Source organism: Pezoporus flaviventris, unplaced genomic scaffold, assembly GCF_033815535.1.
Source record: "Pezoporus flaviventris isolate CSIRO_AGI_PZ_B2104156 unplaced genomic scaffold, CSIRO_AGI_Pfla_v1 ptg000097l, whole genome shotgun sequence".
NCBI lineage: Eukaryota > Metazoa > Chordata > Aves > Psittaciformes > Psittacidae > Pezoporus > Pezoporus flaviventris.
Window position 1 is genome coordinate 9,064,758 of NW_026892645.1, and position 16,137 is coordinate 9,080,894.

The 16,137-nt window shown below is 46.4% G+C and overlaps 1 protein-coding gene across 1 annotated transcript; it reads left to right on the plus strand.

Moving 5' to 3' along the window:
• Positions 1-1,496: 1,496 nt before the first annotated feature.
• Positions 1,497-14,660, plus strand: TNFSF15 (TNF superfamily member 15). Its single transcript, XM_061476632.1, has 4 exons — positions 1,497-2,029; positions 8,461-8,512; positions 9,048-9,095; positions 14,064-14,660. Exons 1-4 carry the CDS (start codon positions 1,781-1,783, stop codon positions 14,489-14,491), a joined length of 777 nt encoding a protein of 258 aa, XP_061332616.1. The 5' UTR covers positions 1,497-1,780; the 3' UTR covers positions 14,492-14,660.
• The last annotated feature ends 1,477 nt before the right edge of the window (positions 14,661-16,137 follow it).

Genomic DNA, 16,137 nt, shown 5'->3' on the forward strand with positions numbered 1-16,137 from the left:
TTCTGCTTATCTTAGCAGCACCTTCCTGCTCATTATGGTTTTTAAACTGATGATGAACACAGCCATGGCTGCCCTGAAGTCAGGTCTGGGCACTGTAAAACCACACAGCAGCCCTTGTCCTGAAGGTTTTACAGCCTCAATAAAAACAAACAAGGAATTAAAGAAGGAAAGAAATCAGTCACTAGCCTAAGGTCACAAAGGAGTTCTGCGGCTTGGCTCGGATTAGAACACAAGTCCTTTGTTGCTTTAGCAGCTCTCTTGTCCTGTCTCCATAAACCATATAGGGTTTCATTATTTCTTGCTTTCTCTTTCCTGCTTTCTCTTCCCTTGACCTATTCTCAGTGCAACCTGCTGGCAAGGATTCCCATCCCCACTGCTGGCAGCCTCAGCCATCTTCACTAACTAAATTATCCATTACTCAGAGCATGACTTTTAGCTTTCTAGCACATCAAAAGCAGCACTGGACTACTGTAAATTATGATTTCTAGGAGCGATATTGAAGTGTGAGTGATAAGAGCTGGCTGGAGTTTGATTGGGGGTTGGTGTAGACAGAATGGGATATGAGAAACTATTTTTCTTTCTTTGATATTATTTTGTAATAACACGAATCTGAAATGTTTCTCATAGGGAGGTGGGGGAAACCTTGTTGCTCTTTCATTAAAAAACACACAAGTTTCCACCCTGTTTCTCTACGCAGGGAAAAAGGAGAAGCTTCTGCACAGCACTGTGTGTGTGCATGTATAAAATGAAGAAAGTTTCAGTTTTGGCAAGAGCCATGTTTTCTTATGGAAAAACAAATCCCATTTCAACAATCTGGATAAGTCTGTACGTCACCATCTCCTCAGACAGCTCCTGCCATGCCCTTCCTAAACCCTACCAAGGCCAGGGGATGGAGGGTGGACTACTGCTGTGTGCCGGGGTGCGAGCATGCAACCAGCCTTTCCTGGCACAATGGAGCCCCTTCCTACTGGACATCGGCTGCTGCCGGAGCTTGTTTCCCCTAAATCAGGTGCTGAGCAGCTCCTGAGGGCGCCGATAGGCAGCAGGTCCTTCAGTCACAGACAGCGGCTATCAATAAAAATGACATCACTTTTTTGCCAAGTGCAATAAAGTCACAGCTTTTCCAAGACATGATAACAGGCTCCTTTGAAAGCACAGTTACAGTAAGCTGGGAGATGACGAACCCCACAACACCCTATTTTAGGCCTGACCCTGGATTGTTTGGTGCAAAAGGTACATTGACTGCAGCCTGCTATGAGTTCTGCTAAGATGCAGGAATGAAGCAACTTTCCAGAGAACCAGACTCCTTCTTTGGGGTCCCTTGCGATACCCTCACACTCTCTGTAAGTCTCTTCCTTTCTCTTCTTGGGGCTGTGCTGAAACTGCTGGGCTCCGGGCCACCCCACGCTCGCAATTGGCTCTTGCTCTCCCCCTACTTCTCACTTTCACTCCCATTGGTTTCATGTTCCCTTTGCCAGGCGGAAAAGCTTTCAAGTTTATCCAGCCCAGCAGCAGGGTTTATCCTGGTTCCACCCACTGGGACTTTCCTAGCTTCCTTCTGCACAGAAGGGGGAAAAAAAGGCAGAGGGAGGCCAGCAGCAGGCACCTCGGGGAGCTCAGGGAGCCGCAGTGCTCCCTTTCCCTGAGCTAGGTTTCTATTGTAGGCGGTGCATTCCTTGGGAGGGAGGGTGTGTGTGTGTGTCGGTGCCTTCCCACACTCGGGGCAGCTCTTATTTAATGGGGGTCTCCATGCAGGGCAGACACCAGAGGAGATTTTGCCATGCCCAGTTCTCATCCAGGAGCAGCAGCAGCTCGCATGCCGGGAGCTGTCATGGACCGTGGGGCTGAGATACCCATGGAAGCAGTGGCTCCTGGGACCAACCCAGCTGCCAGGATGCACCTCCGGGAGGATTTGAAGAGGATACGGTGCGCAGTGCTGCTGTGCCTGCTCTCCGTGCTGGTCCTCGTGCTGCCCATTGCCTACCTGCTGGTTGGACACCTCAGAGCACCCAGCTCCTGTGCTGGACAGGTAAGAGATTGATGGCTGATTTCTATCTTGGTGCGCTACATCCCGCGTCTACGGGGTTGGGTTTGTTTGGTTCTTTTATGCTCTTCATGAGTTTCTCATATTTAAGGGAATGCAAGAAACTCGCTGTTACATTCCTTCTTCCTTACTCAGAGCAAATCTGCCTGGGATAAATGTTATTTTGGTTTGGTCTTTGTAGGCAACGCTTTCTGTTCCTCTTAATTTCATTCAGGTCACAGCACAAGATACAACTTCAAAACTTTCAGTGATGTGCTGAAGGAAACACTTAAGAAAAATGGCTGGTTGATGGAAATCAGTGCCTCTCCACTAATCTCAGCCAGATTTTGACACTATGGTTCATCTTCTTCCCTTCTTTCATGTTAAGAAAGGAGAATTCCCCTCCCAGTGTCCTATTTCAAGAAACATCTGCTGACTGTGTTGGTGATGCCAGCGGGTCAGTGCTCATCATCCATCACTGGACAGAGAGATACAGCTCTTGCTTATTATTAATACAAACTCCTGCAGTTGCATGATTTGAGACAGTTAAGGAGTCTAAATTTAATTTTCACATCCCAATTTTACTTCCATCAAAACTTTCTCCAGACCTAGGGATCTCCTCTGCTCATCTCCTCTGACAAACAGCTGAACTCACTTTGCTCCTAGCAAGATAAGCTTGCTGCTGTGGTTGCTTCTAATGCTTTTCTATGCCACCCCACTCCTTCTTGTGCCAGACTGGAAACAAGTGCCTATTTCCACAATAGGCTATGAATTCAGGAGGATTGCCCCATGCTAGAATGATGTGTATACACCTAAAGGTCGAAAGAGCTATGGTTTGAATTTTAGCTTCAGGTCTGAAATTCCCCCAGTAATTATCCTACTTGTTCTATGCTCACTTAGGAACCACAACAAAGAAAGCAGTGTTAGTAAGTGACCTTGAAGGCAGCTTTCTAACTTCACACACATTTAGCCTAAGGATGTTTGGAGAGCGTGACAGCTGTACCCATGGCTGCACACATGCGCTCTGGGCTGCACAGGGATGAAGTCAAACGGGCTGGCACGAGTCTGCGCAGCTTGCTTCTCGCTCCCAAGTGATGCTGGACTTAGGGTGCAGCATCTTCTGTGTTATTATTAAACCTTGTGCAGAGTTAAGAGGAGATGCATCAGGCCTAGGCAGTACCTAGGGCTGTTAGATCTGCCTATTTATTTCTTGCATATGTGAAAGTGCACATTACTGCATTGACCCTTTTACTGCTATCACAAGGATGCTGGAGAGGGACTCTTCATCAGGGACTGTTGACGGGTTCAAACTTACACAGGGGGAGTTCAGGTTAGATATAAAGAAGAAGTTTTATACTGTGAGGGTGCTGAGACACTGGAACGGGTTGCCCAAAGAAGTGGCAAATGCTCCTTCCCTGGCAGTGTTCAAGGCCAGGTTGGACACAGGGGCTTGGAGCAAGCTGCTCTATAGTGGAAGGTGTCCCTGCCTGTGGCAGGGGTTGGGGCTGGATGATCTTAGGGTCCTTTCCAAACCAAACAAATTTGTGATTCTGATTCAGGCCAGCTAGAGCAGGTGCACACAGAATGAAGAGGTGCTTTGGGCAGTCTCAGCTGCATTGCCCTGTGAGGTTGTACAGAGCAGAATAGTTCAGTTCTTGAAATGATCTTAGAGTGAAATAATAGCAAAATGTTAGCCTGTCTGCTTGGACTAATGTGTTCCTGCCTCTTGAAGTTGTTGGCAGAGCTACCGAAGTATTTCTGTGAGTGGGTTTGGCTCCTGAAGAGGAAAAGCACAATTTAAGCCATTAGGTTTGCTCTAGCCTGGGCTACACCAGTGTTTTTCCATGCGCATGCACAGATTGTTAGTGAGTATGACTCCCACAGTGATGCGGTGAGGTGATCAGATGACTTACAGCCTCTTGTGACTCCCAGTGAGGAAGAGAATAATGACTGGGGCTGGCTGCCTGCCTGCTTCCTTCCTGCCAAGGCCAGAGGTGAAGCTGCAGTTCAGCTGGATCCTGTTTTCCATTCACTGCTTGTGACTGTCACCAGTGTGGTCCAGCAGCAGAGTGCTCTGGCTGCCTATGAAGCTTTCTGTTAATTCCCCATAGTGCTGTGTCATGCTGAGCTCTGCAGCTCAGCACAGCTGTAGGGAGTTTCAGTCTATGGGAACACTTCCAGGCATAAAGGCTCACGGGAAAAAGACTTTTTGTATTTCCTACTGCATCTTAAGCGCTACAACTGGATTGTTAAAGGATGCTCTTCCCTCATGTGCCCCTTTGATAACCCAAATCAGAATGATAGAATCATATCATAGAATCATGGTATGGTTTGTGTTGGAAGGGACCTTAAAGCTCCTCCAGCTCCAACCCCTGCCACGGGCAGGGACCCCTTCCACTAGAGCAGCTTGCTCCAAGCCCCTGTGTCCAACCTGGCCTTGAACACTGCCAGGGATGGGGCAGCCACAGCTTCTCTGGGCACCCTGTGCCAGCGCCTCAGCACCCTCCCAGGGAAGAGCTTCTGCCTAAGAGCTCATCTCAGTCTCCTCTCTAATACCTAATATTTAATCTAATATTACTATTTGACCTAATATCTAATTATTCCAATCCTAATCCTACCTAGAAGGAGAAGGTTGAGCCCAGGTGAATGTGTCAGAGCCCTCTGTGGCACTGGTTTTGGGGTGTGGATGCCCTGGGCATACTGGGAGCAAGTGGGCAGACCCAAGTTTCGCCCACTGACCCTTGCATCAGCAAGCTCACAAGAGTCCTCTTCTTGCCCAGGACCAGAGCTGAGCTCACACATGCCAGATTACCAACTTCATGTGCATTGGGACAGTGGGAAGGGGGGAATTCAGCAGCAGGTGAAAAGCAGAAGCCCATCCTCCCTGGAGCAAGGAGGAGTGGGAAGGGAGCTGGGGAAGGTTTGTACAATAGGGTTCTGCCTCTTGCATTCACCTACAGGGTGAGGCAGTTCATTCATCTCTGCCTCTGTGTGGGTGCACGTGGTGCCACATTCTGCTTCCAAAGGGACACAAAGTCACCTTTTCCTCAGGAAACATCCCTTTCAGAAAAAAAGGGGGGCAAGTTATGTCAGCACAGCAGGACGGGTGAGCTACCGCTTCTCTCTTTCTCATGGTATAATGCATCTTGCATGAATAATTGAAGTCTGCTGATGGGTTTCCTCCCTGGACACCTTCCAGGCTTACTACACTGCTTCCCTTTTGGAAGAAACAAATCACTTCATTTTGTTCTTCAGGGCAGAGCAAGGTGAGGATATAGAGTTCTAGTGATCTTTAAGCAATGACACATGGATGGTGTTATCAGCAGGAAGTCTGTGAAAGGCTCTAATAATGCCTTTCCAGAGGGAGGTCCAGGAATGATGTGTATCCTTCCCCAAAGGGAAGCCAAGTTTCAGTCTGAGTGCACAGATCTACCATGGGAACGGCACAGCAGCAAGGAGAGCATCTTTGGGCTGCCTTAGCAACTCTGCTCAGCTAGGCCAGCAGAGCAGAACATCAAGCCCTGCTCTCTGGAGATGTTGTTACTTGGATTTATTTTCATGGCATCCCTAGCATGCCAGGATCACAAGCAGTGTAAAGGGAAATTCCAAAACCCGTTCAAAGGCTTGACATGAACCTGTGCACCATGTCAGTCTTGCAGTGGAGAAGGGAGCTGTTGCAGTACAGGAGTCATAGAATCATAGAATCATAAAATCATGGAATGGTTTGTGTTGAAAGGGACCTTAAAGCTCCTCCAGCTCCAACCCCTGCCACGGGCAGGGACACCTTCCACCAGAGCAGCTTGCTCCAAGCCCCTGTGTCCAACCTGGCCTTGAACGCTGCCAGGGATGGGGCAGCCACAGCTTCTCTGGGCACCCTGTGCCAGCGCCTCAGCACCCTCACAGGGAAGAGCTTCTGCCTAAGAGCTCATCTCAGTCTCCCCTCTGGCAGGTTAAAGCCATTCCCCTTGGCCTGTCCCTACAGGCCCTTGAAGGGCATCAAAGTCAGTTTTCAGTGGCATAGGACAGGTCCCTATCAAAACTGCCCAGTCTGGGCCATACAGCATCTCTAGAGCTAGCAAACCTCTGTGTGCATGTACCATGTATGACCTGTACAGACCCTGCCCATAAAACAGTATTTTGTCCTAAAAACAGATAGGGTGGAGGTGCTGGGGATATTTTGCTTATTAATCTCTCTCTGCCTGCTTCTCCTGTACAGTTCCCCACCGTACAGCCCCAGCCCTTCCTGGAGGTCCAAGAGGCAAAGCGTGTGAGCGAGGATGTTCAGCCTTTCTTTTTGGCGTTAGCAATATGTATTCTTATCAAATAGCACCATTAGAAAAGTAAGAACCCCAACTTTACCAAGCAACAGAATGACTCCACACCTCGCAACACCCTGCTCTATCTACTGCATCATACTGCACTTTAGCATCTCCAAATGAAGCTTTCTCCTCAGCTTTCAGTTGAAATCTTTTTCTTTATTAAAAAAAGAAACCCAAACCCAAAACAAGGAAAAACCCCAAAGTAACCCAGAATTCTTCTTGCTATTCTTCCCACTTTCCCATCATCTCCGTTTGTATTGCAACCTCCAAGTTTATTTGCAGTACTTCAGTGGAAGCTAGGCTTTACATATTTAAGCAGTCCCACTGAAGCTACATGATTGAATGTAGGTTTGTGATTGATTTGCAGCTCATTGCGGTACTGAGCATCATTAGAAAGTCTGTCACTTCATAAATATGTAGGAAGTGTCACATAAATAATGGTGTAAATCAACTCATTCACATAGATATCTGGCCAAAAGCAAGGGAGGAATGCTCGAGGGAAATCCCCCACATGCATCTTGTGCTTCCCACCAACAGAAGGACAAAGTCACCTGGCTATGACGATGTCACATCACCTGGCTATGACTGTGTCCCATCAGAAGTACAGTCGTGTTTAGATGCCACAGCAAGCAGTCAGGACCCTTGGTGGTGAAGGGGTTTAAAAGAGGCTTTTCCCTGCTGTTTTCCTTCTCCATTTTATTCCAGCACACTGGAATAACTATTTTAGAAACGATGGTTTTATTCAGGAGCACAGGGATGTTCCCTGCTAGTAAAACCTTAAAATATCTCTGGACTTAGCAGTGTGGCTGGCAGTCCCCAAACCCAGGCAGCCTGTGATTCTCCTCTCAAAACCAGTCTTCTTCATCCAGCCACTATATATCATCTATTTCCTGCTTCTCCTGTAGTATTTGAAGTTATGCACGACACAGACACCAGGAGACAGCTTTATCATCTGTGCGTTAATACTATTTCAGCCTGTTTATGAATATGCATCAAATCATTGCCTGCAAGCTGAGCAGGCTCTGTTTGATGTATTTATTGCAGCTGTTCATTAAACACACTATATCAGACCAATGTGCTCCTGACAAACATTGAGTAATGGGGTTCCTGACAGCCAACCCCGAGCTGGCTGCATATCCCAGACTGTGTTCTTTCTGCAGCCACACTGTTGGCATAGACCTGCAATGAACTGTGCCCTGGGGAAAGCATAAGGGATGCTCCTCATACCACAGGGAGTCTGGGTCCAGAGTCAGCATCCCACAGCATCCTGCAGTTAGGAGCCATAAAAGAATTGGCACATGGCAAGAAGCCACTGGCTGTGCCCAAGCATTATTCAGAAGGACCAGCCTTGTTAGGCATGCAGCAGACAGACAGCAGCTTCCCTTTGAACTGCTTGACCTAAACACCAGAACCGCTTGGTGCGGTCCGGGGCCATGTCCTGCTGCTATGCAAATGCATGTTGGTACAGGGATGGGTTATGAGCAAGCTGGGGCTCAGCTCTGGACCAAAATGTAAGAGCCAAGGAACTGTGAATCACCCTGCTGTCTCTTGGTAAAGCATCAGTGAGCTGCAGAGCTCACCCTCTGCCACCTGCGCTCTCCGACAGTCTCAGCTCCTGTCCACCCTCCAAAGAGGCTGCCCAACATTCCAGAGAGTCCTGAGACAAGGAGGAGTTGCTCACATTGCTCTGCAGAGATTGAGGACCAGGAGAGTCTCTGAGCAGCAGAGGTGCTCCAGCGGTGCTGGATGGAGTCACCATCCCAGTGGAGGGCTAGCAATCGCTAATTCACACCAGCCACTCTGCCAGACCTCTCCCAGTTGTGCCAAGGGCTCGTCCAGCCTCTAAACAAGACTGGAGTTGAGCACAACCATCACTACAGGAGCCCAGCTCCTGTCCCTGGCACCCTTTCAGAGGCACGGGCAGTTTCAAACAGCAGAAAGCTCTTGCAATGAAGCGAAGCCTTGTCAGGGCTTGTCCTTTTACACAAAAACTCTAGCTGAACTTGGTAATGTTACAGTAGCACATTCCATTTTCTGGGATAACACAAACAAGACCCTCTATGTCGGTGCTGTACACGCTGGAGCCTGGAACTAACCCATTGGAATCTCTTCTTGCAGGTCACAGAAGAGAGGGGCTCTCGCTTTCTGAAGCAACGGGCAGTAGATACTGGTAAGTTTGCTTGTTCTTCCCTCCCCGTCCCCAACACCTTTGTGTGCTGAGGTTTAGCAATCACTGCTGCAGCACCCAAACCCCTCCCAAGCCAAACAAGCCAGGGCAGATGGAGACAAACCTTGCTACAAGATACAGGGAGATAACTGGGGCCGTAGTGAAAGTGCGAGCCACTCCTAATCCCAGGACTGGGCAAGCTCCTTCTAATGCAGGCACAGACATCCCCGGCAGCTCTCTGGGATCAGCATAACATGGATTTGGGAGCCCATGTACACAGCCCTCTGACCCATGGACACCACAGCTCCTCTTAGTTCACCCTTCAGAAATATAGGTCTAACGAGCTCATCCATATGCAAAGGGATTTTATTACCTCAGTGGTGTCAATAAGCAATCTCAGCAGGTAACTCCTGACTCATATGCAGAAATGGAAAGGGGCTGCACAGGTTTCCTCAGCACCACTGGTCACCACTCACATCTCATTGACTTGAATAGCATCTAACATGCTTACTCATGACTTTTCCCTTTTTTCCCTCAGTTACAGAAACACTTCCCAGTGCTGAAAAGCCAAGAGCTCACCTGACAGGTAATGTTTGTTCAAAAATAAAGCGTTTCCCATGAGTATTCCAGCAGATGTAACCTCAGTTTATATGGAGCTGATAGGATCAGGTGTTGCAAGGAAAATAACCATCAGCTCTGCCTTGCTGACCACAACAGATTGTTGTTTGCAGGCTGTGTTTGTAGGAAAGGCACTGCAAAGGAGGTAGTCGACAGAAGTGTTGTTGTGTTTCCAAGATGGAATGAGGCATACCTGACCATGGCAGAGGGTTTGGAACTAGGTGATCTTAAGGTCCTTTCCAACACAAACCATTCTAGGATTCTATGACTCTATGCTTCTTCCACTGAAAGAGAAGCTCTTGCAACTGTACTAAGTCCCTGGAATTCTAGCGATCTGCTGAATCCCTTAGGAAAGTCAAGGAAAGGAGCCCACACAGAGCAGTGAAGTGGGATGAACTACCAGTTTTGGGAGAAAAATCAAGTAAAATAAGATCAGTTTTAGACCTTATTTTTCTGCAAGATCTTTCTCAGGTCACACACACCATGTTGCCATAAAACTGATCCTGTTTTCCATGGAAAAGGAAAGGTGAACATCTCCAAGCCCTTATGCTGCATTAGGAAGGTGCTGCCACAAAGCTCTATTGCAGGGTAGGCTGCAATATGTTTCTAAGGGGCTACTAGCATCTGCAGGGCCACCATCTCACCACCTCAGCCGTGAAGGTGTAGCTGTCACCACACCAAGGACGCTGTCGTGAGCCTTCTGTCGTCCTCACCAGCTCCCCCCACCTGGAAAATACAGGTATTATTTCCAAGAAAGAGGAAAAATTCATGGCTGGTTCTCCTGTGGATGGAGCGGAATGCTGAAAGGCTCTCCAGCTGCTCTGACCCAAAGCAACTTACAGCTCTCAAAACCTCACTACAGAGGTGACCCCAATGCCCTGTAGTTGTACTGGGGAGCATGTTAGTAACTTGAAACGTGCAAGAAGTGACATGATGCTTCACACAAACTCACCTACAGGGTGAAATCAATCTGTATTCCAGAGGCGAGTTCTTTCCCAGCATAGTTTTCTTTCCCTAATCCACAAGCTCCTCCCTCTGTCCCATCCCCGTTCACATGCAGGTTGCTAGAGCTCCAAAACTGACCTGTCCTTGTTCAGAATCCTATCTTTGCTTAAGTGCACGTTTGAAAGAGCAAAAGGACCATGTCTGCTAGTGTAAGTCTCTCCATTTCCCAACTGCCCCCATGCTAGGGAGAGGGGGCAGCCACATTTGGCCACAGCATGCATGAAAAGAAAAAGCTAAGGGGGTTCTGCACCCTATGTAGCCATCAGAAAGCCTCATTCCAATGAGCTTATCTTTGACCTTTTTTAGCCCAGTCTTATTTCTGGTGCTGAACCCTGTGCAATGAGTTCCCAAGCTTAGCAGTGCATCGCAGTCAGGAAATATGGTTTCAGACCTGCTGCATGATGATTTCTTGGGTGCCCCCTTCCCTTCTCAGAAACCATGGTTCATGCATAGAAAGTGAAAGAGGAACAATTATACTTCAAGCCTATGGGACATTCCCCCACTGCAGGTATACTTTGCAAAGTGAAGGTGGTAGACTACAGACTCTCACTTGTAGGAAACCTATTCCAGCTCTCTATTCCAGCACACATATTCTGACACATACAGCTTTTTAGACACGTATAATCTGAACGTGAGGAGTGAGAGGAACAAGGGCTAGACACAGTACTTTCACAGCAATGCACCATTGAATTAGCAGTAGCAGAATGACTCAGTGTTTTCATTTCTGTTCCTTTATTATGAACTTTTCACCTGCTTTTGGTCTTTTTAACACACACGGAGCATTTTGAACTTATCCAAACTGGCATCAAGATCTCTTCTTCCTGGGTGGCTATAGCTAGTGAAGAATACCTAGCTAGGACTTTTCTCATCCCCATTCTCTCCTGCGCAGTAACATGTATTTAGTGCTGACTGTGCCATGCCATCATCCCCTCTCTGACTTGTTTGGTTGCACTTTGGGTCACAATACAGACCAATGCCTATTCCTTCTTGTCACCAGCCTGTGGCATGGTGCAGAAATCCCACTGAGGTACCTGGCTCACACTTACTATGCTGCCAATGGCCCCTAGACGCTCCACTAAATCTGGTTACTTTCCGGTTCCACTTGATTGTTGGAAGTAATGACCTTTCTAAGGGTAGTTATTAAACTCCCAGGGCACAACAGGAGACTCAGACTCTAACCTCTCACTGAGACCGAGACTCAGAGTCCAGTGTTCAGTATCAGGTTTTCACACTAGTGAGAGTTTAGATACCCCGCAAGTTCAACAATATGTCCCAAAACGTACCCAAAAGCTGCCAAGCAAAAGGGATTCTTCAGCAAGGGACTAAGCCAAAAGGGATTTGATGAATGGAGAAATAATTTCACATGTAAGAGATGCCAAAAGTTTATAGCGGACAGGAAAGTTGAAGGAACTGTAGCAATGAGCCCCTTATTAAAGGCAAATTTCATTGACTTCAAGAATTAGCATGAGAGGAAGTATGGCTCCATCTATTTACAAAAGAAGTAAATAAAAACTACAAAGTACAAATGCTGCTAGAAAAGATGTGCTGTATTCAAAGGCATTTGAACAGGAATTTTTCCCCCAATCAGGATTGAAAGCATGGGAAAAATTAACTTGAAAATAGAGAGCATCAATAGAGTGAGATTTATCCTAAAAGGGAGGTTGTAGCTGTAAAACTTACAGCTGACTAATTCTAGAAGTTATGAAATCATGTACTTCACTTAAGCTGCCTGTTAGTAAAAGACATTGAAGAATTGGGTGTCACTGACACCCACTGCATCATTCTACATGGAAAAGAATATTTCACATGCAGCTTCTCTTCAATTTCCCCCCAAAATTTCCAAGATGGAAAAGAGCCCAGGACATTTTCCGGGAATTTTCTGATCTTTTCTGATCCTTCCCATCTCAAACAGTATTTCATCTGCTACCAACAGATCTCTGAGACATGTTACTCCAACCTCTTGTAAACCTTATAGTGATCCAAATGCTACTTTAAGCTTTTGCCAGGACTCAGACCTGTCTTTAGACACCCTGAGAAGTAGATGAGGATGGAGGCAGACCATGAGCACTTCCACTTTCTTTTATTCCTCTCTCTCTGTATCAGGAAAAGCTCCATTGGCTCTAACCCTTATAGTTCTCATAATACTGCTATAACATAGCTTGGCTTGCTACCACAGTCCCTCCTACACACAAATACTCCCCTCATGTACTTAACCGATTGGGGAAAGACCAGAGAGATTTGATACTTCAGCAGCACTGACAGGCAGGCTGAAAAACACCCATTATTTCATTGTGCTACTCAGAGAATATGAAAGAAATCACACTCCTAACACCTTCTTGTCTCTTTAGGGATTATTGATTTCTAGAAGAGACAGGGAAATAGATGCCATTGGGAGCTGAGCACGTTGCTTTTTCTGAATCTCATTTCACCCAGGATAAACCTAATGGTTATTTTCAACAGAGTATCACAGTAATCAGTACCTGCACTCCATTTGCATCCCTGCCCATGCAAATGTGCCCCTTCCCCAAATATTAAATCAAAATAAACTTTAAACATTAACTCAAGCTCACAAAAAATGTCTCATTTCCTGGAAATCAATTGCCTCAGTCTTTCTCAGCATTTATGATTAACTTTTCAGGTTCATTTTAATACCTGGCAGAACCTGAATGGTTTTTATCCTCTTCCTGTCCACCACTTCACCTGCTGTTCTACCACAATAATTTCATGTGGCAGGCAGTAAAGAAAAGAGCAGACAGTAAAGAAAAGAGAAAACTCTTTTGCTTCCCTGAATTAAAAAATGAGTAGAAATAAGTCTAGGACTTATTCTCCTGGGTGTTGTGTGAGAGAAACTGAAAGAGCAGAGGAGAGGCAAAGGAAATAGGGCAGCAGTTCCCTGATTCATCCCCTGAGACCCTTGCAGCCAGGGGAGCATCCTCAGCCTGGATGAGACTGATGCTGAGGTCTGGCTTAGAGCTCTGCTTGTGATCGGCTAACCACAAGACTGGGAAAAGCCTGGAGAAAGCTGAGGCTGACAACAGCTTAGGGTTTTGTTCCAGCAAAGCATCAAAGAAAAGAAAAGGAAAAGAAAGAGATGAAAACAGTTCTAAATGTAATGCGCTGCTTTGGATTTGGGCCTCTTGAAGCACAGCGGGGTCTTATGAGCACTTGATAAAATCAAATGGCACCAGTAAACCAAAGGCAATTCTAAGCAAAATGTTTTGTTGAGAGCATTCATGAAGCTTGACACCAGGGCTAACAAAACCTAACATCCTTCAGAAGCAAAATGGCAGGAATAGAAGCGTCTCAGTGTTTGGTGATAGATCGTGCTGATCATGGGGAAATATTTGCATGCACAGTAGTGTCTAAGAAACATAACTGTGAGCCATAGCTACTGAAGAAAATGATGCTTTAAAATTTCTTATTCCTGTCCTGAACCATTAGTTACAGGCATGGTAACTATGTACAACTGCCCCAGCACTGGTTTCACTTAAAAACAAGGTTTTTACTCTGTAAATAGATAAGATAGCACCTTGGATGTGTAGGGTATTGCTCCACAGTGCCACGAGACTCAGCCTTCAGGAAGGACAGTCTCTTCATTCAGGATCTGCCCACAACCAGGACATCCAGTCACAGCATACTCCAGGTAGCCTGTACTGGCCAAGGTCTTCCAAAAGCATCCTTGACTTTAACTCCTGATTGCTCAGTCTGGATGCCTTATGAACACCCTCCAAAACCATCACTGGATAGCTGGCCTGCAGCCACTTCATCTCGGCTTTCAAGCTGTAAAATAAGAACATTTCTGTCCTAGCATTTTTGTTACCCCATTTAAATAGTTCACCCTTTGAAGCAGAGATCTCACATTGCATCCTACAGCATATCCCTGGATAAAGCAGACTAACCCACCCCTTCTTCATCTTTCTTCTTCCCACAGTGAAGAGACAAGACCTCACCACCACCACGGGAAACCATCTGCCCATCCTGCAGTGGGAAGACAAGCGAGGCTTGGCCTTTACCAAGAACAACCTGAGTTACTCCAGCAACTCACTGGTGATACCTGTGTCTGGGGACTACTACGTCTATGCTCAGGTCACTTTCCGAGGGCCAATTGAAAATCACACTAAACCAAACTCTGTCACTGAGATCATCACCAAAGTCACTGACAGTTACCCTGTGCCCACCAATCTGCTGACTGGCACCAAGACCCTCAGTGAAAATGGAAATAACTGGTTCCAGCCCATTTATCTGGGTGCTGTGGTCTCCTTAAAAGTAGGAGACAGGCTAATGGTCAACGTTAGTGACATCAAGCTGGTGGATTACACCAAGGAGCACATCACTTTCTTTGGTGCTTTTTTATTGTAGTCCCTGGCAGCAGCCAGTAGGGTCTTCCCATCAGGGTCCTGGTGTGACCTTACTGGATCTTGGCTTTGTGGGTGTATGTTGGGGTGCGAACTCTGTGCTGTTACCCTTCTGTACTGTCACTTCTCTGCAGCTCTCTGCAGCCTTACATTAAGGGGTAGGGAAAGCTGAAGCTGTAGGCTGAATTGAAAGAAGCAAAAACGACTTAGAAAAAAAAAAAAAACACAAAAAAAGCCAAAACAACTCCCCCAAAAAACCCAACAACCAACCAAACAGAAAAAATGAAACTAGGATGGGAGGAAAAATACGTTTTTGAAAGTGAAAACTGAGAGCTCTTCAAGAGATAAGGAGGAGCAGTTTGTATTTGTGGGTGGGATTATTGATCCGGAATATTGCAGCTAGGCTACATCACTAACTCCATGTCCAATATATAAATTATAGCCACGGAAAAGTGGTTTTGAACTTTCTCCAGCTCTTCCAGTATAGTTTTGCATGACCTTCTTGAGATTCTCGGTTCTAAAAGGTAACTCCTTTCCATCATTTCCTTCTAGAACCATAGAAACAGATCGATACTTCTAAAAGGATTTGCTCAGTACTTTGCACTAACAAAGCTCAGATCATCAACTGCTTCATTAATCCCTTCAGTTTCCCTCTAAAGTGGATTTAAATTATATCTTGTGCTTTGCAGAAGCTACTTTTGATTTCTTTTCCCCCCCAAGAACATTTTCTGTTTCAGCATGAAACCTATCCCTGCTAGGTCCTAACATTAGGAAAACAGAATAGACAAGGCACAGAGAGGCACGTAGCAAAAATTCCCACATTTTTTAAATCAACCACTGATATTCTGAAAGAAAACCTCTGCAACATTTTGCTTTCCCTTATGTTTCAATTCAAGGCGAGTGCAGCTAAAGAAATCACTGTCTTGGTGCTCCCCCTTGCAACCACTGCCAATGCTGCGGCAGTCCCCTAACCACAAGAGACTCCCCAGCCTTTCCCTGGGTGAAGGCTGGCAACCAGCAGTCCGCATACAAGGTTAGTTCCAAAGACACCATCATGGCATGCCATGGGCAGGTGTGGAGCTCAATAACATTCACCTCCCCATCTCACGTTTTTCATAGACCTATTTTCATAGACCTATTTTCATAGACATTACTGTCTCTCAGGGAAATTCCCCAGCTTGTTTTCTCCTTCCACAATAAATAGATCACTGACAGTGACTCAAGCCATGTTCTCATAGACTTGGACTTTACACTGTAATCTGCTAATGAGGTCTCACACGTGAGCACCTACAACCCAGTCATTCCTGCAATGACCAGATGCACTCTCTGCATCTTTTTCTCTTTCCTTCCTCACCTCATTGGATTTCCTCCATTTTCCACTTTTTGGCCAGAAGCGACAACATGGTTTGGTTGCCTCATTTCCACTCAAAGCCCACTGTTCGTGTCAGGGAGTCGCTGAGGTTGGGGAATACATAGCACTGATTCGAGCTGAAGAGCTTAAATGAGCAAGGAAGTTCTGTGATGGAGAGACCCCAGCTACAGAAAAGACCATGTGCAGCTAAAACAGCAGAGAGACCAGGCTTCTTTGTCCACAGTGAGCCTCTTCCTAGCAGGAGATAATGTATTGCTATAGAAAGACCTGCTTGAGCA